The following is a 21,866-nucleotide window of genomic DNA, read 5'->3' on the forward strand; positions in this document are numbered from 1 at the left end:
CCTTTCCTTTTCTCAACTACCACTTCTTCCTTGCTTGCAATACCTCCAACCATAGCTATCCAATCATAGCTCCAACACTCCCTCGCGAGCTCGCTATCGAAATTGCAGTCTACCTTGACCCGATAGACCAACTCTCCCTCCTTCGAGCTTTCCCAAGCCTCGCCTACCCAAGTCTCTGGCAAGGTTCCCTACGTATGTATACCTAGGTACCTAGGTAGACAGGTATCCCACCACCCTCCACGTGCTCTTAAGGTGAGCAATTGCAATTTCCCTGGTGCAGGAAGTAAGTATACCATGTCTCCAGTCTGCCTAATCTCCCTGGTATACTAGTCTTCCCTCTCGTCCTGATAACACCCGACCTGGTACCCTGTTACCCAGATACCAAGTTACCCTTGTTGCACAGTGCAACACAATGCAACAGAAGTCGAGTCGAGTCTAGCCAACCAGCCAACCCAAGCCCGGGTGTGAGACGCCAGATCGTTTCCTAGAGGCCTACCCACCATATCTAAGCCATAACTCGACCTCAACCTATCCACCCTACATACCATCCCATTCCCCTTCATGAAAGATATACCGTAGCGATAGCGATAGTGCTCAAGGCTCGCTATTAGTTAGATTAAATTTGGATTGAATCTATTTGGTTCAGTTGTCCCTGAACTACTGGAAGGTTCCAAGTCCATCTCACAACAATAGGTACCAGACGTACGTATCCAGACGATTAATCACGAATACGAAACGCATTTCCATCGCAGCGAACGAGTCTGCAATTCGTGACAACTCAGGTAGACCTTAGTAGTGAACTCGAATCGAATCGAATCGACCGGGAAGCGAGAAATGAGATCCGGTCCATTGCAGGTTGCAAGACTGTGTACATGCAACCCCTGCATCCTTACGATGGGGAGAACCCTCGTATTTGACAAGGCTTGATCACGCGTACCGCAGATGCTGGGATTGGCGATTTGCTTCCACGGTGCTAGGTATGGTCTGTTCTCGTGCTGGGCTGAATTGGAATCAGGGGGGTGGCCTGGACCGCAGGTGAGATACGAGCTACGGAGGATAAGTATGAGTGACACCAGCACTGGGGCGAAGCTATGATTGAGCTATCAAGAAAAGTAAACATGAACGCTAAAAACTCGGACTCCGTGAACCAAGCAAAGCCAATAAGAACAAATGCACATCGGGTATTGTTGCCACGACCAGTATCTACCAATGACATATTCCCCCCTCGCTATCAGCTGCAGTCCACGTCCCTGCCAGTCCGACAACTTTAAGATCTCCGTCTGGCTGCTCACCCAACTTGCTTAGTGACGCAAAACTCGGTTCCGATGACCTCGTCTTGAGCAGCCTTCGTGCCCATGCGTCAATCATTGGCTCGCCTGTCTCGTCGCGAGCTTGCTTGAGGAATGGGATCAGGGCAGTACCTCCTGTCCCACGAAGTTTGCTTCCGTCTGGCTTTTCGCCACTGCGGGCCGTCGCGAGGTTGAGAGTTGAAGGCTTTCGAGAGGCGGCGCGTTCCTGTGCCTTTTGTGAAGGGGTTATGATATATCGCGAGACCATTTGGATGTGCTTGGTCCGAAGCGATCGGAGCATTGACAGACATGCGTCGTAGGCGAGGCATAAGGCCTTGTCGTTGTGGTGGGCCTCGACGTATTCTCGGATGTTGGCGACGGCGGTGGTATGTTCCAAGAAGCGTCGGTGAGGGCCGGGCATATAAGAGCGCATCTCCTGAATAAATCCGTGACGCGGGCCAGCCGCGACTCCATCTTTATCGGAGGAGCTCGATCGAGTTTCGCCAGTGGGACGGTGCTCAACACCCAAGGCAATGTCGATGAATTGTATCAAAGAGCTCTGTGCATTGCTACCACCCCCGTACTGGCGGTACTCTGGGTTCTTTCCGTCATCATAGAGTAGACCCTTTGGCAGGCCAGCATCGGCCATGTTCTTGCTCCCGGCGAGGTATGGTCGGATACGGTGGTAGAAGACATGAGGGTCATTGTGCTCATACATTCTCTCCAGCAGAGCTGCGAGCTCATCGATCATTTCCGCAAGAGCTTGCAAGTATTCCGTCACGACGAGACTGTTACCGACTCGAGCGGCAGCAATTGCTTGCAGGACCAATGAGATTGCCGGGCCACCTCGGGCTTCGATGGCTACTGAGATAAGGTAGAACCATTGTTCGTCCAAGGATCCGGTGATAGTGTTGATGCAAGAGAGGTTGTCTAGGTCATCCAGAGGCTCCTCTTCGAAAATTGGTTTGAAGTTCCACAGCACTAGACCGGCGTAAGTGGCGACGGGAGGTAGATCGAGATGCTCGCATACGTCAAGAAGAGGAACAGTGAGCTGAGGTGGGATTCTCTGTTTCTGTTAGAATGATCAAGACTAAGAAAGCCAAGAGTACATACCTCTGCTGGTGTGGAGCCGCCCCATACGTAGCCGTGAAGAATGAACCCCAGAATAGAATAAGCTCTTCGCCACTCGGGCTCTGTCTGGAGATATGCCGTTGTCAGCATAGGCATAGTATCAACGGCCTGCCTGATTCTCTTGCTCAGCAAGAGGGATTGTATGTTTGATGCAATCCATTCCCATTTGGCGTAGTACCGATCAGGTAGCCGCTCAAGAGGCGGTTCGGACGGGAGGAAGCCAGTATCCGGCGAGATGCCGTACTCTGCTGGAATTGGGATTGGAGGAAGCATGTTGAACAAAGTGACAAAAGCGGATAAGGCGGTTGTGAAAATTGGCAGACGCTGACCCCGGTATAAATATGGCCAGGTCTCACGTGCTCTTCAAAAGCTATGTTGTAGCAAAAGGCAAGGGTACCTGGATGAAGAAGGTAAATGCCTCAGAAAATCAAGGTCTTCACAATCGCCATACACTTCCTAGAGGAGCGATGGCGACGGGTGAGACAATGGGACAAAGGGATGACCTCTGCGGTGGTCTGAGTCCGACACTCCTGCCTCGTCTTTCAACTGAGGGGAAGATGACGCGAGCTGACCAATTCGTCAGTCCCGATAGTGACAGGGAAAACAATCCAGAAAACAAAAAATGCTGTCAATGCGTGGGCATACACCTGACGCAGGTTCAAAGCAGGGTATGACAAGTTGCGGAGAGAGCTGCAGGAGATGCAGGCAGCGAAGGCAACAAAAGGCAGCAAAAGGAGGCGACTGGGCTGTCAAAGTCAGGAACCAGATTTGCCACCCGTGAAGGCTCTGTTTTGTTTTAGAAGGCCTGGAAAAGAGATTCAGTGGACCGTCTGGGTGAAAGAAAGACAAGACCTCGAGGAGGGGAGAGGAGACAAGAAAAAAGACTTGCATCCGCCAACTCCGCGACCAGAGACCTGGATTTACCCGGGCTGATCAATCATTGTCATCCGTAGTGATTAATAAAGATGCGCAACGGCCGAGGAAACAAGTCGGAGCAGTTGCGAAGTGGGCCAAGTAGGAAGGCGAGCACGGGATCGGTTTTGCCTCCATCGTCTTTTAGAGGGGTGCGATATAGTGAGGGAGAAGCAGTATTAGAGGCAGGAGCTAGAATAGAGTGCCGGGAGGAAAGTCCTGAGGGAGAGTGAAAGCATAGCTATAGAGAAAGAGAGTGATGTTGTTAAAACATGTCGAAGTTGTATATACTCCATACCCCATACTCCGTTGCGGCAAGCTTATAGATGGCGCATAGATGCATGAAGGACACCAGCAAGGCGTTGGGTGGAAGCGAAAGGGGTGTCCAGGAGTTGAGTGGTAGCGCAAGGACTAGAGAAAGAACCGGAAAGAGCACCGCAGGCAGGTGTGGGTGCAAATTCGCAAGCCCAGACCTTAAGCGAGAAGTTAGCCTCTCTCGCCTGCACTCACGCTGCCCCGTTGAGTCCCTCGGTGAGACGATGTGGGGCTGGGGGAGACGATTCCGTGGTTGATCGACTCGGATTGGCTTTGATTGACTGAGATGGTCGTGGTTGGTGGTCAGCTCACGTGATCGGCCACACTCATCGGACACCGGACTTACGAACAAAAGCCGACAGGCCGACATCGGCTTTTGCTCGGTCATACTCCAGACTCAGTATACATTCAGATCTATCTACGCCTGCGGTGCCAACAACCTGACAAACCTGACAAACCTCTTCCACTATTGTCACAACTACAGATTAGGAGTAACAACTTTAGTATAGTTCAGAAATTATCCGTGGAGGAACCTTAACGCCTGGACAAATTTACTTGCCTTTACATTATTTGGAATCCCCATGTTGGTTATCCAGATGAGTAGAATGCTGCATCACAAGTTAGCTTGCCTAGCTTCAACAGGACAATAGATGATCATATTCGAAGTTGAAGCGTCCAGGGTCCAGGAACCAAACACCGCCCCTGGGCTGGGGCCTGTTTTGATGATGCTGATCACCCGCATGCTTAACATGTCTGAACCCGGAAAAGATAGTCGCTAGATACCCATTTGGGACTCCGAGGATGCTGGATTCTTCGTACAACACATGTACGTCATTCAGCTGTAATGATCATCCAAAACTTCAATCCATGGTCGAGTCCTAAAGAACAGGGCGGCATGAACAAAGCCGTGATGATCTACTACCACTGCTTGTGTACTTGTATCACCACCTGACTATACTGTAGACGCAAAATGGCGCCATTCATAGAGCATGCGTCTCAATCGCGCGATCTCAGATCTCTCCCGTCTTACGTCCCCCCACTTCCTCGTTTAACGCCGGAGTTCAAGCCTCCAGACGATGCGATCGATCGGTACGAGGTGGTTGTAGCTGGGGTGGGAAGGTCCATATCTCTATGCCGTTCTACGTGCTAACAATATACCAGGGTGGACCCGCAGGCCTCATGCTGCAATTACTGCTAGCGAGATACGGATTAAGCGACAACTCACTGCTATGCGTTGATCTGAAACCGAGTTCCCTGAAAGCAGGCCAGGCAGACGGCATCCAGCCGCGAACGCTAGAGGTGTTCAAGACACTGGGCATCTCGGATGAAATTGAGAAGGATGCCTTTCACATGTGGGAACTGGCCTTTTGGAACGCCTCGGATGACCCAAGCAAGACGATTGAAAGGCAGTTGATTATGCCGGAGGCTCCCGTGGCTACTCGCTTTCCTTATACGGCGACTCTACACCAGGGCCGAATTGAGCGGATAATGGAGACGGATTTACTTCGGTACTCTGCGCGGGGCGTCATGAGGAATACGAAGCTGGTTTCACTGAAATTCGACGAGAGCAGCGATGCGGAATTTCCTATTCTCGCGGAACTTGAAACCGACGGGGTAAGACGCGCGCTCCGGACGAAACATTTGGTTGGTGCGGATGGCGCACATTCAGTTGTTCGTGAGCAGATCGGTCTGCAACTGGAGGGCCAATCTCTCGATCATATTTGGGGTGTTGTGGATTTACCTGTTGATACTGATTTCCCTGATATCCGGCGACGGACCGCGGTCCATTCGCCTGCCGGGTCTGTGATGATTATTCCTCGCGAAAGAACTAATACTGGTGAATATCTCACTCGTCTCTACGTGCAGGTTCCTGAGGCTGCATCGCCAGAAGGAACGGGGACTGATGCAGACTCGAAGGAGGATGCGAAAGGACGGAGGAGTAGTGTGACGTTGGAAGGGATTCTCAAGCAGGTCCAGGATGCACTTCATCCGTACTATATCCGGCCCAAAAGAGACGACGCTATCGATTGGTGGGCAGCCTACCAGATTGGACAGAGGATATGCCCCGAGGCCGTAGTCAATGATTCCCAAGGTGTTGGCCGAATCTTTATCGTCGGCGATGGTATGTCCTACACTTTCTAATCGTGAGCAAGACTAGCTGACAGACATCTAGCCTGTCACACACATAGTCCCAAGGTACGAAGATCTACCAGGGCCTCTTCACCTGCCAAAGACTAACCGCCTTCACGATATAGGCCGGACAAGGAATGAACGTCTCCATGATGGACTCCTACAATCTCGCCTGGAAGCTAGCCTACCACATTAATGGCCTAACGCCTACAGCACAGCAAGACACGAGCTCAAGTTGCGATTCAGACCCCAGTCCTCTCCTCAGAACATACCACACAGAACGCCATAAAAACGCCCAAGACCTAATCGACTTTGATCGACAACTCTCTTCCGGGTGGTCAGCAAAGGTCGACACAGTTGAATCAAAGTCTGACTTCTCGCACGAAGAATTCGTCAGCATGATTAAAGCTGGTAGCGGCTTCACGACCGGTTGCGGCGTGGAATATGACGAGAACCTAGCTGTTGAAAGGTCTGGCTTCAATGCTGGGACAAGAAGCCCCGTTGCGGGGGGCGATTATCTGTCTGGAATTTTACGGCCGGGGAGACGGCTGCTTAATGTTAAAATGAAGCGGTTTGCTGACGGGGACCAAAGGGATATTCATGATGGTATGCACGGTTCTCACGCAGTAGGTGTAATCACTAAATATGCATCGCAGACCTTCCATCAACCGGCCGCTTCCGCATTGTGTCCCTCCTGTCGACGGACCTCCTAGACCCAGAAGGCTGTTCCGCAGCGGCGCTCAACGCAATCACAGGCATGACTCGCAAGTTTCCACCGTCACTCATTGGACAGATAGTCATCTACCCGCACGTAGAAGGGGAGGTTGAGTGGACGAATCTCCCTCCGTGCGTTAAGGACCAAGCTGAGATGTCCTTCTATAATGGATACGAGCTCGACGATACCTATAGGATTTATGGGGTTGACCCGGGGCATGGTGCACTGGTTGTTGTTCGACCTGATGGATACGTTGGGGTTGTTGCTGGTTTACGTGATGTCGAGCGGATTGAGAGGTATCTTGGTAGGAATATTGCAGCGCGCACATTATAGTAGCTTTCCATGCTACTAATCGATCTATGTCTATAGAAAAAGAAGAAGAAGAGGGAGAAATAGTGTCACACCCGAGCCACTCAGTTGTATCGGTTGATGAGGGGAAGAAAAAAGATTGAAAAAGAAATCAGGCCCGAGCCCGGGATCGAACCGGGGACCTCTCGCACATAAGCTAAGGGTGTACCCTAAGCGAGAATCATACCACTAGACCACCCGGGCAATTATGAAATTATATGCAAAATATAAAGTTACATAACCCTAAAAAATCAGAAAGCCTGTCCCAAGGCCGAATGGACCAGTAGTAGTGGTGAATGAAGCACAATTCCAATGAATTTAGTACCTTGTCAGCTGACACTGTTTTTCAAAAGCTCATACAGCGGAACCTGGCTCTCAGACTACATTTGGTAGAAAGTGATAATGGGCTAGAGAACTATTCTAGAGAGTCTGTGTTACACACTGGACATCGAAAGCACATTCTGAAACTCTTCAGTAACACAGCCTTTTACTTCCCTACAACTACCCAGCATGCAATACCCCCCTGAGAAGTTCCGCCTCCATGGCAATCTCATGGTCTCTGATCCGCAACTGCCTATACTACCAGATGATCAGCAGCAAGCGAATCGCGCAATTTTGCTTGCACACAAATTTGAGAGAACTCCCGAGGTAAGCATGGGGTCTGTCCACTAGAAGCCTAACGACATGGTTCAGAAAGACTTACGAGAGTTTATAGCAGCTGTCAGATCGAATTCTTGCTCAGCCCGGTCTTAAGTTTAGAGAAGAAGTGGTAGACTCCCGCAACCGTCGGCGGTTATCACTATGAATCAAGTTGTACCGTCGGCAGTGGTGGTCTCTCATCCGGACGGGAAGTTGGCTGTCCGAGTTGGGAAGGTACGATGGCCCCCCGCGGGGCTCATGTGAGCAGCTGCCACCCTTTGAGCTCAAGAACTCAAGTTCATCATTCTGCAGATACGTCTCTGCTTCTTTCTCTAAGAGATTGCCCAACGGTATACTTGGGTTTGATTAGGACACCCGGGATCTATCAAAATGGCACACACCAAGGCTCGTATGCTCCATGCACCACCCGCAGACGAGACTGTTGAAGACTTGCCGCATTGCGAATATGAAGTAGCACGCACATTCGAAAACGGTATGTACCATCTGTCGATCAATAGCTTAACTGACCTGAGCGAGAATGCTTTAGGTTCCTATCCGCTCTTTGATTATGAAGACAAGCAAAAAAGCGATAAAAGACGTTCTCTTCTCGATTATATTGACGATGTTCTCAATATCATGGCCGCAGCCCCCGACATTAGGCTTCTCAGAATTACCTGTGGGAGGCTTACCGGCTTTCTTGATATCACGGCCATGGCCGCAGCCCCGACATTAGGCTTCTCAGAATTACCTATGGGAAGCTTACAGGCTTTCTTGAACATGATCAAGGCCACCTAAAAAGAGTCTATTTGGAATCACCCTCATCTCTTACGAACTTATGGGCGAACCCGGGACCATCAGCACAGCTGATTGGCGAGTTGTTCAAATTCGCTGCAGTTCTAACAGGAACCCACACATTTTGACCATACTTTGCAACAGCGCATCGGCGGTACTGCAAATCATTCGGCTATATCACAATGAAAACAGCAACCCAAGTACAGACCAGGTTACCAAAAAGGACCTCAACCCAGCCATTAGAGCTTTCCTCTTCCGAAGGGGCACCCAGAACCCCCAAGACATCCAAAAGATTGCGGACATTGAGGGTCTCTGGCCCGTGGGCTCTTGCTATTCTTAGCAACCCTTCGCAAAGAGCCAAACAGACTTGGCAACGCAATAGCATTGGCAATACCGGAATCAAAGAATACAACTCATGGAAGAAGGGTTTTCACAAAGGACGATATGGAACAGATGGATGTATTATGCACTAAGAACCATAACCCACACGAGGGTTAATCACCATTGCCGATACTGCTGGTGCCGACCATGGACAAAAGCATTCATCCATGAGAACCTGCTGGATAGAACGCCCTAGCTATGCTGGCTCGTGACCAATCCAGCCAAACCCCTGACCCAAACTCATCACATGACAATCTTCCCATTCACCGGCTGGTGGGACACGACTCCCTGCAGGAACAATCGTTGAAGGGATCCACTCCAGACAATTCTGTGAGAGTTTCCATATCATCGTGGCTCCAGGATTTATTCGAGGACCCGAACCTCCACGAGGGACCATGGTCTTTTCCATTATCTCTTACTAACATATAGAAGGCCTTTTTCAAGAGGCTCAATGCACTACGCCCTGTATCTAGCCTGATTATCCAGAAATCTAACTACCATTCGTTCTGAGTACCCTGGTCTAAAATCAAGCCGTCTATCCAGGATTCCAGACTAATAATTAATCTCTTCTGTCCAACATAGAGACCATGGACAATTCTTTGGATTTGACGATTGGGTCACTTGTCAGTCACTACTTCTACGAAGAACGTCAATCTATAAGGATCGTCCATGGTCGCTGAGCCTGTTTTGCCCCTGGTTGTTGTGTCAGGTCATTCAACCCTCTGCCAGCAGCCTGGTTAAGACCAGCAACCTCATTTTCCTTCACATGGTCGATCTTAAAATTCGGGCGTGAGTCGAGATTGATCATGATTAGGACCTTCTTCATTACTGTAGACCTACAGACTGCAAGGGGATGATGGTGAGGTTGTGCCTCACGAGGTCGCCGATGCACTCGAGTTCAGCGTCCGGGTCCCAGACTTACGGATGGGGCTACGACCATGGACTGTTCTATATCTGGGTCTGAGTATCTGGGTCAGCGTCGGTCTAATTAGCTGGTGTATGGCAGGGGTGTGATGGATCCCAGTACTACAGTGGTAGTGCAGGGCGTGGTGATACCAGAGGAGTCTCGGCACACACAGATATATATACACCCAGGCCTAGTGTCACCCCAGCAACAACAGAAGTAATGTATTGCATATTCGGACAGGGAGTGGAGTGCAGGTGGAAGTATCCTTTTTACCAAGCCAACATCTGTATTTTATGAATAAACGGGTGAATATTATTACCTATTGATTGTCAGGAAACTTCACAGGACTTTGCTACCGGAGACTTTGATTGGATCAGAAGTCCCAAATTAGCGTGGCCAGACATGTACACAAATTTTATGAAAGAAATTCATAATCGCCCGGGTGGTCTAGTGGTATGATTCTCGCTTAGGGAAAACCCTTAGCCATATATGCGAGAGGTCCCGCGTTCGATCCGCGGCTCGGGCCCGATTTATTTTCTTTTTCCCCCCCCATATTCTTTCCCCCTTATTCCATTGGGATTGAGTGGTGATTGGAAAAAGAGTGCATCTTGAACATCCACAGGTCTGCACAGGACTACGGGGTAGACAGTGTTGATATTTGCCGTATGGCTCAAAAGATAAGTTATGTAAACCTCATGTTTTAGTTGGAAGTCATGAAATGGTTTCTAGGAACTAGGTTAATTCTTACTTCACTGAGTCAATAAAGCCGCCCGGTCCCATCCCGGCTTCTGGTCTGATCATTAATCCCTTCTGCCGAACATAGACCTTGGAGCATGGAAAATTCTTCGACGTTGATGTTTTAGACTTGCCGGTCAGTACTCTTACGAAAAATGTTAACCTCGAAGAATCGACCCTAGTTGCTGTGGCTGTCCTGTCACTCGACTCTGCCAACAGCCTGGTTAAGACTAACAGCTTCGTTTTTTTCACACCTTCGACCTATGAATCAGGGTATTCAGACCGAGATTGATCATGCGAACGACTTTCTCCAAACTCGTAATAAAAATTTTCATAGAGGAGCACTTAGACGCAAGTAGCCATGTTCGGCAGAATCCAGGCTGAATAGGGCGTATAGAGCGTACAACAGCAAAAAAACTGAAAAAGAAATCAGGCCCGAGCCGCGGATCGAACGCGGGACCTCTCGCATATATGGCTAAGGGTTTTCCCTAAGCGAGAATCATACCACTAGACCACCCGGGCGATTATGAATTCATCTCATAAAACTTGAATACTTAGACCAAGGTTGACCTTTCAGTGGGTGAATGATATCGTGGTCGCACCGACCGAGACCAATTCCAACATATAACCAACGAGAAGAATGTCCGTGAAAACACACCTGATAGTCGTCTGCTGTCACGCAATATACCTCGGTGGTCCCACGCAACCATTCAAGGGAGTCGCTGAGGAGGAATGGTAAGACCTCCATTACTCACCTCACTCCAGTACCTCCCGTCGAAGCTTCATCTATGTACGATATAGCTGGACTGCACCGTATCCTTGGCGTTATTCCTGGGCACTATGAGTCCACTATCTTATTGTATTATACTACGAAACTGAATCATTAATGACTGGAGTGATGTTAATCGACCATCTGTGTGTACAGGCTAATTGAGCCCTTCCAACGCGGGGAAACGCCGACGTTCATGGAGCATGCCAGGGCCGGATGTAGGCTTTTGGCGCGGGATCCAGAAGCGATTCTTGTTCTCTCGGGGTACGTACCTTACTTTTGGTTTCTTTCACTTTAGAGAAGGCATCAATGGTTGACGGGGGTCATGGTCCGTAGCGGTGCAACGAAGAGACCAACTACTGATATAACAGAAGGCGACTCATACTTCGTACGTCAAGGCCTCTTCAAGTATCTCAGAGCTGGAACTATCCCACTAACATAACGGCTTACAGACCCTAGCACAAGACAACCAATTCTTCGGCTGCGCAACGATAGATCCAAGGACGATGATCGTCACTGAAACAATGGCAACAGATTCCTACCAAAACGTCCTTTTCTCGCTTCTCCGATTCCGCCAATTCACAGGGTCTTATCCGTCAAAAGTAACAGTCGTAACGCACGAGTTTAAACGGGCTCGATTCATGGAGTGTCATTTTCCTGCGTTGGGGCTGGATGGTATGAGCGATGTCGTGGGGATTAACCCGCCTGAGTCTGTGACGCCGTTACGGGAGTTAGAGGAGGGCGAGGAGAAGAGGGGCATTGGGCTTTGGAGGGGGGATCTTTACGGGGTTGGGGGCGAGTTGATGGGGAAGAGGGTGAAGAGGGGGTGGGTTGCAGGGGCAGAATGGGGGGTTTGGGTTGGGGTTGGACTGGAGCCTGTTGTTGAGGAGTTGGCTTGTTGGGATAAAGGGGAGTTGTTTCCTAGAATGCATGAGTTGCCGTGGTATAGAGGATAGATCATAGATGTCATAAATGCGATATAGAAATTCTTCACGTCATGTACCCGATATAATGCAATAGAAAGAAAAGAGACCCAACCAACGCCTGACCTGGTTCTATCATTCCCTTAATCAGCGAGACGGTAGCTGACCATTGTCTCTACCCTGTGGTTGTTCGTGCTGAAACTTCTGAGCTGGACCTTTTCGGCGTTCTTGATATCTTTGGCGTCACTGTCGCCCCATTCAACGGGGACGTCTGAGTCGGCGTCCGCATATACAAGGACGTTGAATGTGCAGTCTCCATCGAGGACGGGAAGGAAGGTGACGGACGCGGTGATCTGTCGGAAGATAGCCTGGATCTCTTCCTGGATTTGCTTCTCTGTCTTTTCGACCGGTTCGGCAGCTTGATCGGCCTCACTAGATACAACAATATTAGTCATTGATTGCACAGTAGAGCTTGAGATCGTAGCCTACCCAGGTGTATCATTCTCCTTATCCCCCGACTTCCGTGTCGATGAACTCTTGGACTTCTTGAAAATCTCCACGTCAAACTGCCACCGTTCGACATGCTCCCCTGTTTCCTTGTCTGTGATTACCACGACGAGCTTCGAGATTTTGCCGCCCATCATCCACTTGTTCAATTGAGACATGATTTTCTTGATGTATGCTTTTACCTGGTCGTCGGCGGTGACTGGGCTGGTCAGCGGTGTCGAGGGAGGAAGTTCGAGCGTAGACTAACCGAGCATGTTCAGGCCATACTTCTTGACACTGCGCAGGTTAGTAAGGGTATATGAAGAAACGGAGGGGGGGGGAGTGTGACTTACGTTGTAAAGTCCTCTGGAGGATATACCCCTCGCTGGAACCTGGAATGGAGTTTAGAGGTCGGAGAACAAAGCCCGGTGGACGATGGCTTACAAGATCGAGTTGATAGAATATTCGAACTGTCAAGTTTAGTCTTTGCTATAAAATTGGCAGGGTTGTACTCACAAATTCAGCGACCAGCTTTCCCGATCCTACTGCTGTGAGCCTTGGAAGAAGATGCGGGGACAGAAAGAGGCTCACCCTTCAAGGACAGCTTGTGGGTTTTGGAGTCCTTGGACTTGTCTTTTGACGTTGACATTGTGATCAAGTATGAGCTCTACCGAGATTTGGCGAGGAATAAAGGAGAACTTGTAGCTGCAAGTTGAGAGAAAAGAAGACTGGCATTGTTTACACGCGATAGTCACCGCAGCAATTTGGTCGACCGCCCGCGGCGCTGGACTGGTCATTTCTCCGCAGCCAACTTTTTTGCCGATCGAACTAGTCTACTCTACTGACACTCACGCATCTCACCACCCGTCCAAGCACCCATCCTTCCCATGCTCCTGCAGCACTCCCAATGCGAGGATGCCTCCAGTTAGCCAGATGGCTGAGCGCGGCTCCCAAATGGCCTGCGTCCAGCCTTCTTAAGGCGCCCAGATCTTCCTTCGCAAATGCACACCCATCGCCATCGCGGCTTTTCAGCACCACATCCTTTCGCAGTGCCGCGCGAGGCTCGACAAAGGTCCAGGTGACGGACCTTGAAGAACGGATAGCGGCGATTCCAATTGAACGATACCGGAACTTTTGTATTGTTGCGCATGTCGACCATGGAAAGAGTACACTCTCCGATCGGCTACTCGAACTTACGGGGACAATCCAGCCGGGTTCGAACAAGCAGATTTTGGATAAACTTGATGTCGAGCGGGAGCGTGGAATTACTGTCAAGGCGCAGACATGTACGATGATACATAACCATAAAGGGGAGGACTATCTTCTGCACCTTGTTGATACTCCCGGTCACGTCGATTTCCGCGCGGAAGTATCGCGGAGTTACGCCAGTTGCGGAGGTGCGCTGCTCTTGGTTGATGCTAGTCAAGGCATTCAAGCGCAGACCGTCGCGAACTTCTATCTTGCTTTTGCTCAAGGACTGGAGTTGATTCCTGTTATTAATAAGGTGGATTTACCGTCCGCTGAGCCGGAACGGGCACTCAATCAGCTGCGGGATTCGTTTGAACTTGATACTGATGATGCGGTCCTTGTATCTGCTAAGACGGGCTTGAACGTCGAGCAACTTCTCCCTACAGTAGTGGAGAAGATTCCTGCGTATGTTTCTTGACCTATAAAATCGCTTCGCCTTCATACTGACAACAGATAGCCCGATCGGTGACTGTAAGAAACTTTTACGTATGCTGCTCGTCGATTCTTGGTACGACTCCTACAAAGGTGTTATTTGTCTGGTCCGAGTATTCGATGGTGAAATCCGAGCCGGTCAGCAAGTTGTTTCGTTCGCAACGGGCATCAAGTACTTTGTCGGCGAAGTTGGTATCCAATATCCCCTCGAAACACCGCAGACAGTCCTTCGAGCCGGTCAAGTGGGATACATTTTCTTCAACCCAGGTATGAAGCGAAGCAAGGAAGCCAAAATCGGCGATACCTTTACGACCGTCGGATCAGAAAAGATGGTGGAGCCGCTACCCGGTTTTGAAGAGCCCAAGGCAATGGTCTTCGTCGCTGCGTATCCCGTCGATGCCGATCATTTTGAGCACCTGGAAGACAGTATCAATCAGCTCGTTCTTAATGACCGTAGTATCACCGTGCAAAAAGAGTCTTCGGAGGCCCTTGGAGCGGGATTCCGACTAGGATTTCTCGGAACTTTGCACTGCTCGGTGTTTGAGGATCGACTTCGTCAGGAACACGGTGCTAGCATCATCATCACACCACCCTCGGTGCCGGTCAAGATTGTCTGGAAGGATGGAAGGGAAGAGGTCATCAACAGTCCTAACAAATTCCCAGACGAGGACACTGTGCGCATGAAAGTCGCAGAACTACACGAGCCATATGTCCTGGCTACTCTGACTTTCCCCGATGAATACCTCGGCAAGGTCATTGAACTATGTGAAGCAAACCGCGGAGTCCAACAAAGTTTGGAATATTTCACCTCGACCCAAGTCATTCTCAAGTATCAGCTTCCTTTAGCCCAACTGGTTGACGACTTCTTTGGCAAGCTGAAGGGCGGTACCAAGGGATACGCGTCACTGGACTACGAAGAAGCCGGCTGGCAAGCTAGCCACATCGTCAAGCTCCAGCTCCTAGTCAATAAGGAACCGGTGGATGCGGTTGCACGACTCATCCACTACAGCCAGGCTGACCGGCTAGGCAGGCAGTGGGTCACGAAGTTCAAAGAGCACGTCGACCGACAGCTGTTCGAAGTTATTATCCAAGCTGCGATCGGGCGCAAAGTTGTGGCGCGTGAAACCGTCAAGCCGTACCGCAAGGATGTGCTGGCTAAGCTCCATGCCAGTGATGTGAGTCGACGAAGGAAGTTGTTGGAGAAGCAGAAGGAGGGCCGAAAGAGGCTCAAGGCCGTTGGAAACGTGGTGATTGAGCACAAGGCGTTCCAGGCATTCCTCTCCAAGTAGCGGAATGCTGCATATAATGTATATTACTCAGGCATTTAGATATGTATATTAAATTTTGGTCTAGCGATTATACTTCATGAATGAGTCAAGTCAATGTATATTACTTTGGTATAGATAGACAAGCGCTGATTGGCGGAGAGGAGGGGAGCTCTTTAACGGCGAAAAAAGTTTCGTCGCCGACCCCGCCGTCTCCTCCGACTCAAGCCTCCTCCCACTTTACACATCCTCCGCTTACACTCGCTACAGTACTCTGTGCTCGTATTGATATTCTTTGTTTCGGATTCTGGATATCTCTGGGCTTCCAAAGAACTGTTCCGAGCGCCTGAGGTCGCCGATCTCCAACTCCGTTGACTCATCTCCGCCCTGCCATGGTCCTGCTGTGACGACGCAATGCAGCCTTTGGAAGGTGTGCAGGCCGACCTGGGCAAGGCCCAGGTCATTGACCGCGTTCCTAAAGTTATCAAGGAACTGAAATTTGGTGTTTTGTAAGTCATCGCCTGTTGCGCCCTCTTATCGCGGCGTTGTCGCTTGCCCGCAAAACTACGGCTAACGGCTCGATTTGCCTCTCCGCAGGTCCAACGACGACATTGTCAGCCAAGGCGTGGTCGAAGTCTCCGATCGCAAATTCTACAACCTCGAAGCTGATCGCTCCGTTGTCGCCCATGGACCTCTCGACGGGCGCATGGGTATCTCGAACAAGACCTCGAGCTGTCAAACGTGCGGCGGCGCATTGCAGGTTTGTAACGGACATTTCGGACATGTGAGGCTCGTCTTGCCCGCGTTCCACGTCGGATATTTCAAGCGCGTAATTGGGATCCTGCAAGAGATTTGTAAGGAGTGTTCGCATATTCTGCTTCCTGAAAATGAGCGCCGTGCCTACCTTCGTGAGATGCGCCGCCCGCGGCTGGATAACCTGCGGAAGCTCCAGATCGCCAAGCGAGTCAACGACCGCTGCCGAAAGACCCGGAATTGCGAAAACTGCGGTGCTGTGAATGGAGTGGTCAAGAAGACGGGTACCAGTTCTCTAAAGATTACCCACGACAAATTCCGCGCTTTCAATGCCTCGACGTCCGTGAAAAAGATCCCGCCGCCTAGCAAGATTGTCTTCGATCGATCGCTTGAGGAGGCTAGAGGTGCGAATCCGGAAGTCGAGAAACACTACAAGAAGGCCCAAGATGATCTGAATGCGCTGCGTGTCTTGAACCTGTTCAAGCGCATCTCAGACAGCGACTGCGAGCTGCTGGGACTGGATCCTAAGGAAGCACGGCCTGAAATGTTCCTATGGCAATTCATCCCCGCGCCTCCAGTCTGTATCCGTCCTTCCGTCGGTCAAGACGCTTCGTCCACCGAGGATGATTTGACGGCCAAGCTGGGAGATATTGTTCAGAGTAATATCAACTTGAAGAATTCCCTGCTGAAGGGAGCGCCGGTGCAAACTATCATGGAATGCTGGGATTACATGCAGCTACAGATCGCAGTCTATATTAACAGCGATGTTCCAGGACTCAACAAGGCAGATCTCGGAAAGCCCATTCGCGGTTTCGTACAACGATTAAAGGGAAAGCAGGGTCGATTCCGTGGTAACCTTTCCGGAAAGCGTGTCGACTTCTCTGGTCGTACTGTTATTTCACCTGACCCTAACCTCCGAGTCGACGAGGTCGCGGTTCCCGAACTCGTCGCAAAGAACATGACCTACCCCGAGGTGGTTTCCAGGTACAACAAGGAAAAGCTGCAGGAGAGAGTACGGAATGGACAGAAGAAGTGGCCAGGAGCCAACTATATCATTAAGAAAGGCAACCCAATGAAGGTTATGCTTAAGTATGGTAACCTCAAGTTCATTGCCGATCAGCTGCAGGAAGGAGATATTGTCGAACGTCACATCGAAGATGGTGATATTGTCCTCTTCAACCGTCAACCTTCGCTTCACAAGCTCAGTATTCTTTCTCATTTTGCCAAAGTTCGCCCTCACCGAACTTTCCGACTGAACGAGTGTGTTTGCAATCCATACAACGCTGATTTCGACGGAGACGAGATGAACCTCCACGTTCCTCAGACCGAAGAAGCAAGAACTGAAGCCATGGAATTGATGGGTGTGAAGAACAACTTGGCGACACCAAAGAACGGAGAGCCCATTATCGGTGCCATTCAAGATTTCATTTCGGCCGCCTATCTACTTAGCAGCAAGGACAACTTCTTTGACCGACGCAGCTTCACGCAGATCTGTCTGTATATGCTGGGTCCGCAAACTCGATTTGATCTTCCTGCGCCCGCGGTGCTCAAGCCTCAAATGCTCTGGACTGGAAAGCAGGTCTTCAACATTCTGATGAGGCCAAACAAGGACGACCCGGTTTTGGTTAACCTGGATGCTGCCTGCAAATCGTTCAAGGCCCCGAAGAGTGGGCCCAGGGACCTAGTCGAGAACGACTCTTGGCTGGTCGTCCGAAATTCCGAGGTCATGTGTGGTCTCATGGACAAGTCCACTGTTGGTTCAGGAAAGAAGGACAACGTATTCTACATTATGCTCCGTGATTTTGGCCCGGCGGCAGCAGCAGAGGGAATGAACCGTCTGTCAAAGCTGTCGGCCCGTTGGTTCACGAACATGGGTTTCTCCATCGGTATCACCGACGTCTATCCTAGCGAAAGACTGGTGCGTTCAAAGAACGATTTAGTCGAAGCAGCATACGCAGCTTGTGACGAAGTCATTGCCAAATACAAAGCTGGAACGTTGGAGAAGTACCCTGGATGCGACGAGCTGCAGACTATGGAGAATCAGCTGTCTGGTATTTTGAGTAAGGTCCGACAGCAGGCTGGTGACGAATGTATCGCACAGCTGAGCAAGTGGAATTCCCCACTTATCATGGCTACATCCGGATCAAAGGGTTCTAGTATCAACGTGTCTCAGATGGTTGCCCTTGTCGGTCAACAGATTATCGGTGGTTCGCGTGTTCAGGACGGATTCCAGGACCGAACTCTTCCTCATTTCCCTAAGAACGCCCGACAGCCTCCGTCAAAGGGTTTCGTCAGGAACAGTTTCTTCTCCGGACTTCAGCCTTATGAATTCATCTTCCACGCGATGTCTGGTCGTGAAGGTCTTGTCGATACAGCCGTCAAGACTGCCGAGACTGGTTACATGTCGCGTCGTTTGATGAAGTCGCTGGAAGATTTGTCCACTGGGTACGATGACACCGTGCGAAATTCATCCATGGGCATCGTCCAGTTCCAATACGGAGACGACAAGTTGGACCCCGTGGACATGGAGGGTTCAGCCAAGCCCGTCCACTTCGACCGAACTTTCATTTCTGCCGAGACAACGACATACAAGAACGAAGAACGCAGTTTGTCTCCTGCAGAAATTATGGAAGTCTGCGAGGAGATGCTCTCCAAGGAGCGCGCTAAGCTCGTCCGAAAGGACTTAATGGGCAATACACTCGGCTACATGGATCGCAGCGACCACGGCATCGACCAGTTCGAGAGTGCTCGTGACTTCCTCGAGTCCATTCAGGCCTACGTCTCTACAAAGGCCGACAGACTTGTCTCCCGAGGCGGCGACAGCGACCCCTCGGACGAGCAAACCATCAAGGGTCTCCACCACACCGGCAAACTGACCGAGCGGACCCTCCGCACCTTTATCACGGAATGTCTAACGAAATACAAAAAGGCCCAAGTCGAGCCCGGCCACGCCGTCGGTGCCGTCGGAGCCCAGTCAATCGGTGAACCCGGTACCCAAATGACGCTGAAAACTTTCCATTTTGCTGGTGTCGCCGGTATGAGTATCACACAGGGTGTCCCCCGTATCAAAGAAATCATCAACGCGTCCAAGGAAATCAGTACCCCCGTTATCGCCTGTGAGCTCGTCGAGAAGAAAAACATTGTCAGCGCACGCATCGCAAAGGGCCGCATCGAAAAGACTTTCCTCCGAGACATTATTCACTACGTCCGCGAGACCTGGACAGGCAAGGAAGCCTACCTCACCGTCAAAATCAACTGGGACACCATTTCCGCCCTGGAACTCGATCTCACCGTTGGAAAAATCCGCCGCGCAATCGAGACAACCCGCCGCTTCAAATCCGAGGACCTTAAGGTCCGCTCTACCCGCTCCCACATCCACATCTTCATGGACCTCGATCCAGCAAGTAAGGAGAAGCTCAGTAAGACCGAAATCGCAGCTACATCCGCCGACCCCTTCCTCCGCCTCAAGGCGCTTAAGCGTCTCCTCCCAGACATCCAAGTGCTCGGCCACCCACAAGCCAACCGCGCCATCATCCGCACAGACGATAAGACCGACACCAACACCCTTCTAGTCGAAGGCTACGGTCTCCGCCAATGCATGAACACAGTCGGTATCGACGGACTCCACACGAAATCCAACAACGTCATGGAAGCCCGCGACGTGCTAGGCATCGAAGCCGCGCGCACAACAATCATCCAGGAAATCAGCGCCGTCATGAACGACATGGACATTGACCCGCGACACATGCAGCTCCTTGCTGACGTGATGACGTACAAGGGTGAAGTCCTCGGTATTACGCGCTTCGGTCTTGCAAAGATGCGCGATAGTGTGCTCCAGCTTGCCTCTTTCGAAAAGACGGCCGATCACCTCTTTGATGCTGGTGGGGCTGGACGCACGGATTTGATCGAGGGTGTCTCTGAGTGTATTATTATGGGTAAGACTGTGTCGCTTGGCACAGGCGCTATGGAAGTCGTGCGCAAGATGAACTTCTACGAGGGCCAGATCGGTGCCAAAAAGACGGTCTTCGAGGACGTCTGGGGCGAGGTCAGTGGTGAGAGAAAGAATAAGAAGAGGAAAGTTTAAGCTACCTAAGATACAGTTCTACTTGTCTTGATGGATATGAGTAGACGGGAAAAGGAAAAAAGATAGCATATTGGGCGTTATAGCGTTACTTGTACGATTGACGGATATGGGTTATGTACCGTATGCGGTGGTTATCTACAGCCGAGAGTAGATTTGGCTTCTATTCTATTCTCCATATATATCAATTGCTTGCTTGTGCCTATGCTTATGCATTCGAGAGATGCACTGCACTGAATATGAATATGTATCATTCAAGAGTTGTCATTGTATTCAGTCTATCACCCACCCCTCTAGAATTGAGCCGGTTCCGTTCCTGAGTCTAGGAAACCCATCAGAGCCTTATTACTCCCGTACCCCTTTTTCAAATAAATCTCAATAGCAGGCGCTTCAACCCTAGCCCTCAATTGAATCCACCAAATCGCCCCCCCAGCCTTCTCATACCACAGATAGAGCAACAAAAGGGCAACCGGATCCCGTGCCCTCAATAGCTCTCCAAACCCCCTCCCGCAGTGTCCGGAATCCAGATCATTATCCAAATCCGGATCCTGCCCCTGCAAGATCCTCATAAAGAGGTAAACTTCGCCTATACCAACCGCCCAATCCGGCAACCCAAGGAGAGAAGATATAGCGTGCGCAGCAAGGAAATAAGAATTATCCGACGGCGTGGAGGAATAATCCAAGTTGCAGAGTTGCGCTAGCGCGGTTGGGATACCAGTTACACCAGACTGCGGGAACGGGAACGGCGAGAGCATTGTGGTGAATGTGGGAGCCATTATGGAGAAGAGGCTTTCGGGGCGGAGGGGGTTGACGAGGGTCCAGAGGGACATTTTACCGGTGCTCATGGGGAGCCAGTTTAGGTCTGAATCCGACCCTGTGTCTGGATTTGGTTCTGAGGATGATGATGCCGATGCCGAGTCACTGGAGGAAATGGAAGGGGAATGGGAGGAGTCCAACTTGGCTTTCAAAGGCCAGGCTTCTTCGGGGCTGCGTGCATTGGGGGACGAGAAGGTAAGAATTACCAGTGCAGCAGCGGTACCCCAGATTGCATCTTTGTCTTCCGGTCTCGTTTCAATTGGTTGCTTTAGGCGTCTGTTTAAGAGGGCTGTGGCTTGCGACCAGTGGAAGCATTCTTCTACAGTGCGGCGGTTGCCGAGTGTGCCGGGAATATTTAAGTGGCGGTCATATGTGAATGCTACGGCTAGGGAGGCGTGCATTAGGTATGGATGCTTTGGGGGTACATGTTAGTTGAGTCCGAAGATGACAACTAAGCTGGCCGATGAAACAGGGTTTTGAGGAAAACAGAGCTTACAGTAAAAGCTAACTCCAGCAGCTTGCGATTCACATAGGCCATGCTCGGGTCGTCCGGGGTAATGAGGCTGTGCCCAAGGTACCGCGTGATAAAGTCCTGGCATCTTGAGTTAAGCTGATAGTGATACGACGCATCAAATGTCCAGACAGAGGTAGCAAGAGATCGTTGAAGCTGAAGTTTTCCAATTCCCTTAGATTTAGGTTGAACTGACAATGACCGCCATTTGTCAGAGTCTATGGCAGCGGGCTGGAGGTCAGGGATATTGGACACGAAGTTGCATAGGACCCCGAAGGAGCGGCACCT

At 50.6% G+C, this 21,866-nt stretch overlaps 9 protein-coding genes and 3 non-coding genes across 12 annotated transcripts; 7 read left to right on the forward strand and 5 right to left on the reverse strand.

Annotated features, from left to right (window-relative positions):
- Positions 1 to 1,049: 1,049 nt before the first annotated feature.
- On the reverse strand, positions 1,050 to 3,381 carry BDV14DRAFT_177447 (indoleamine 2,3-dioxygenase). The gene is made up of 2 exons (XM_073769414.1): positions 2,403 to 3,381; positions 1,050 to 2,355 (listed from the first exon to the last, which is right to left on the reverse strand). The coding sequence occupies exons 1-2, from the start codon at positions 2,691 to 2,693 to the stop codon at positions 1,204 to 1,206; spliced, it is 1,443 nt and encodes a 480-aa protein (XP_073625838.1). The 5' UTR covers positions 2,694 to 3,381; the 3' UTR covers positions 1,050 to 1,203.
- Positions 3,382 to 4,617: 1,236 nt separating this feature from the next.
- BDV14DRAFT_210224 (FAD binding domain-containing protein) lies at positions 4,618 to 6,890 on the forward strand (the record flags this gene model as incomplete). The annotated part of the gene is made up of 5 exons (XM_073775844.1): positions 4,618 to 4,758; positions 4,809 to 5,769; positions 5,821 to 5,843; positions 5,903 to 6,383; positions 6,434 to 6,890. The coding sequence occupies 5 exons, from the start codon at positions 4,618 to 4,620 to the stop codon at positions 6,823 to 6,825; spliced, it is 1,998 nt and encodes a 665-aa protein (XP_073625839.1). The 3' UTR covers positions 6,826 to 6,890.
- A 65-nt stretch (positions 6,891 to 6,955) lies between these two features.
- On the reverse strand, positions 6,956 to 7,044 carry BDV14DRAFT_t110. The gene has a single exon. It is a non-coding gene; the product is annotated as a tRNA-Pro (tRNA).
- Positions 7,045 to 7,869: 825 nt separating this feature from the next.
- Positions 7,870 to 8,274, forward strand: BDV14DRAFT_202323 (uncharacterized protein; the record flags this gene model as incomplete). Its single annotated transcript, XM_073774002.1, has 1 exon — positions 7,870 to 8,274. The coding sequence occupies one exon, from the start codon at positions 7,870 to 7,872 to the stop codon at positions 8,272 to 8,274; it is 405 nt and encodes a 134-aa protein (XP_073625840.1).
- On the forward strand, positions 8,168 to 8,800 carry BDV14DRAFT_177450 (uncharacterized protein). Its single transcript, XM_073769415.1, has one exon. The coding sequence runs from the start codon at positions 8,315 to 8,317 to the stop codon at positions 8,609 to 8,611; it is 297 nt and encodes a 98-aa protein (XP_073625841.1). The 5' UTR covers positions 8,168 to 8,314; the 3' UTR covers positions 8,612 to 8,800.
- A 1,195-nt stretch (positions 8,801 to 9,995) lies between these two features.
- On the forward strand, positions 9,996 to 10,085 carry BDV14DRAFT_t103. Its single transcript has one exon. It is a non-coding gene; the product is annotated as a tRNA-Pro (tRNA).
- Positions 10,086 to 10,726: 641 nt separating this feature from the next.
- On the reverse strand, positions 10,727 to 10,816 carry BDV14DRAFT_t109. The gene has a single exon. It is a non-coding gene; the product is annotated as a tRNA-Pro (tRNA).
- A 211-nt stretch (positions 10,817 to 11,027) lies between these two features.
- BDV14DRAFT_177453 (DUF218 domain protein) lies at positions 11,028 to 11,538 on the forward strand. The gene is made up of 3 exons (XM_073769416.1): positions 11,028 to 11,153; positions 11,220 to 11,327; positions 11,400 to 11,538. The coding sequence occupies exons 1-3, from the start codon at positions 11,083 to 11,085 to the stop codon at positions 11,503 to 11,505; spliced, it is 285 nt and encodes a 94-aa protein (XP_073625842.1). The 5' UTR covers positions 11,028 to 11,082; the 3' UTR covers positions 11,506 to 11,538.
- A 539-nt stretch (positions 11,539 to 12,077) lies between these two features.
- On the reverse strand, positions 12,078 to 13,121 carry BDV14DRAFT_210226 (spindle checkpoint protein MAD2; the record flags this gene model as incomplete). Its single annotated transcript, XM_073775845.1, has 7 exons — positions 12,078 to 12,418; positions 12,476 to 12,692; positions 12,741 to 12,769; positions 12,826 to 12,864; positions 12,917 to 12,942; positions 12,989 to 13,017; positions 13,064 to 13,121. The coding sequence occupies 7 exons, from the start codon at positions 13,119 to 13,121 to the stop codon at positions 12,130 to 12,132; spliced, it is 687 nt and encodes a 228-aa protein (XP_073625843.1). The 3' UTR covers positions 12,078 to 12,129.
- Positions 13,122 to 13,313: 192 nt separating this feature from the next.
- BDV14DRAFT_177460 (GTPase GUF1) lies at positions 13,314 to 15,536 on the forward strand. The gene is made up of 2 exons (XM_073769417.1): positions 13,314 to 14,125; positions 14,178 to 15,536. Exons 1-2 carry the CDS (start codon positions 13,380 to 13,382, stop codon positions 15,439 to 15,441), a joined length of 2,010 nt encoding a protein of 669 aa, XP_073625844.1. The 5' UTR covers positions 13,314 to 13,379; the 3' UTR covers positions 15,442 to 15,536.
- Positions 15,537 to 15,650: 114 nt separating this feature from the next.
- On the forward strand, positions 15,651 to 20,399 carry BDV14DRAFT_95967 (DNA-directed RNA polymerase III core subunit RPO31). The gene is made up of 2 exons (XM_073777925.1): positions 15,651 to 15,926; positions 16,015 to 20,399. Exons 1-2 carry the CDS (start codon positions 15,832 to 15,834, stop codon positions 20,252 to 20,254), a joined length of 4,335 nt encoding a protein of 1,444 aa, XP_073625845.1. The 5' UTR covers positions 15,651 to 15,831; the 3' UTR covers positions 20,255 to 20,399.
- On the reverse strand, positions 20,400 to 21,695 carry BDV14DRAFT_95973 (uncharacterized protein). The gene is made up of 2 exons (XM_073777926.1): positions 21,564 to 21,695; positions 20,400 to 21,480 (listed from the first exon to the last, which is right to left on the reverse strand). Exons 1-2 carry the CDS (start codon positions 21,603 to 21,605, stop codon positions 20,545 to 20,547), a joined length of 978 nt encoding a protein of 325 aa, XP_073625846.1. The 5' UTR covers positions 21,606 to 21,695; the 3' UTR covers positions 20,400 to 20,544.
- Positions 21,696 to 21,866: the final 171 nt, after the last annotated feature.

This window comes from Aspergillus stella-maris (assembly GCF_047715825.1).
Source record: "Aspergillus stella-maris strain CBS 113639 unplaced genomic scaffold BDV14scaffold_46, whole genome shotgun sequence".
Classification (NCBI taxonomy): domain Eukaryota; kingdom Fungi; phylum Ascomycota; class Eurotiomycetes; order Eurotiales; family Aspergillaceae; genus Aspergillus; species Aspergillus stella-maris.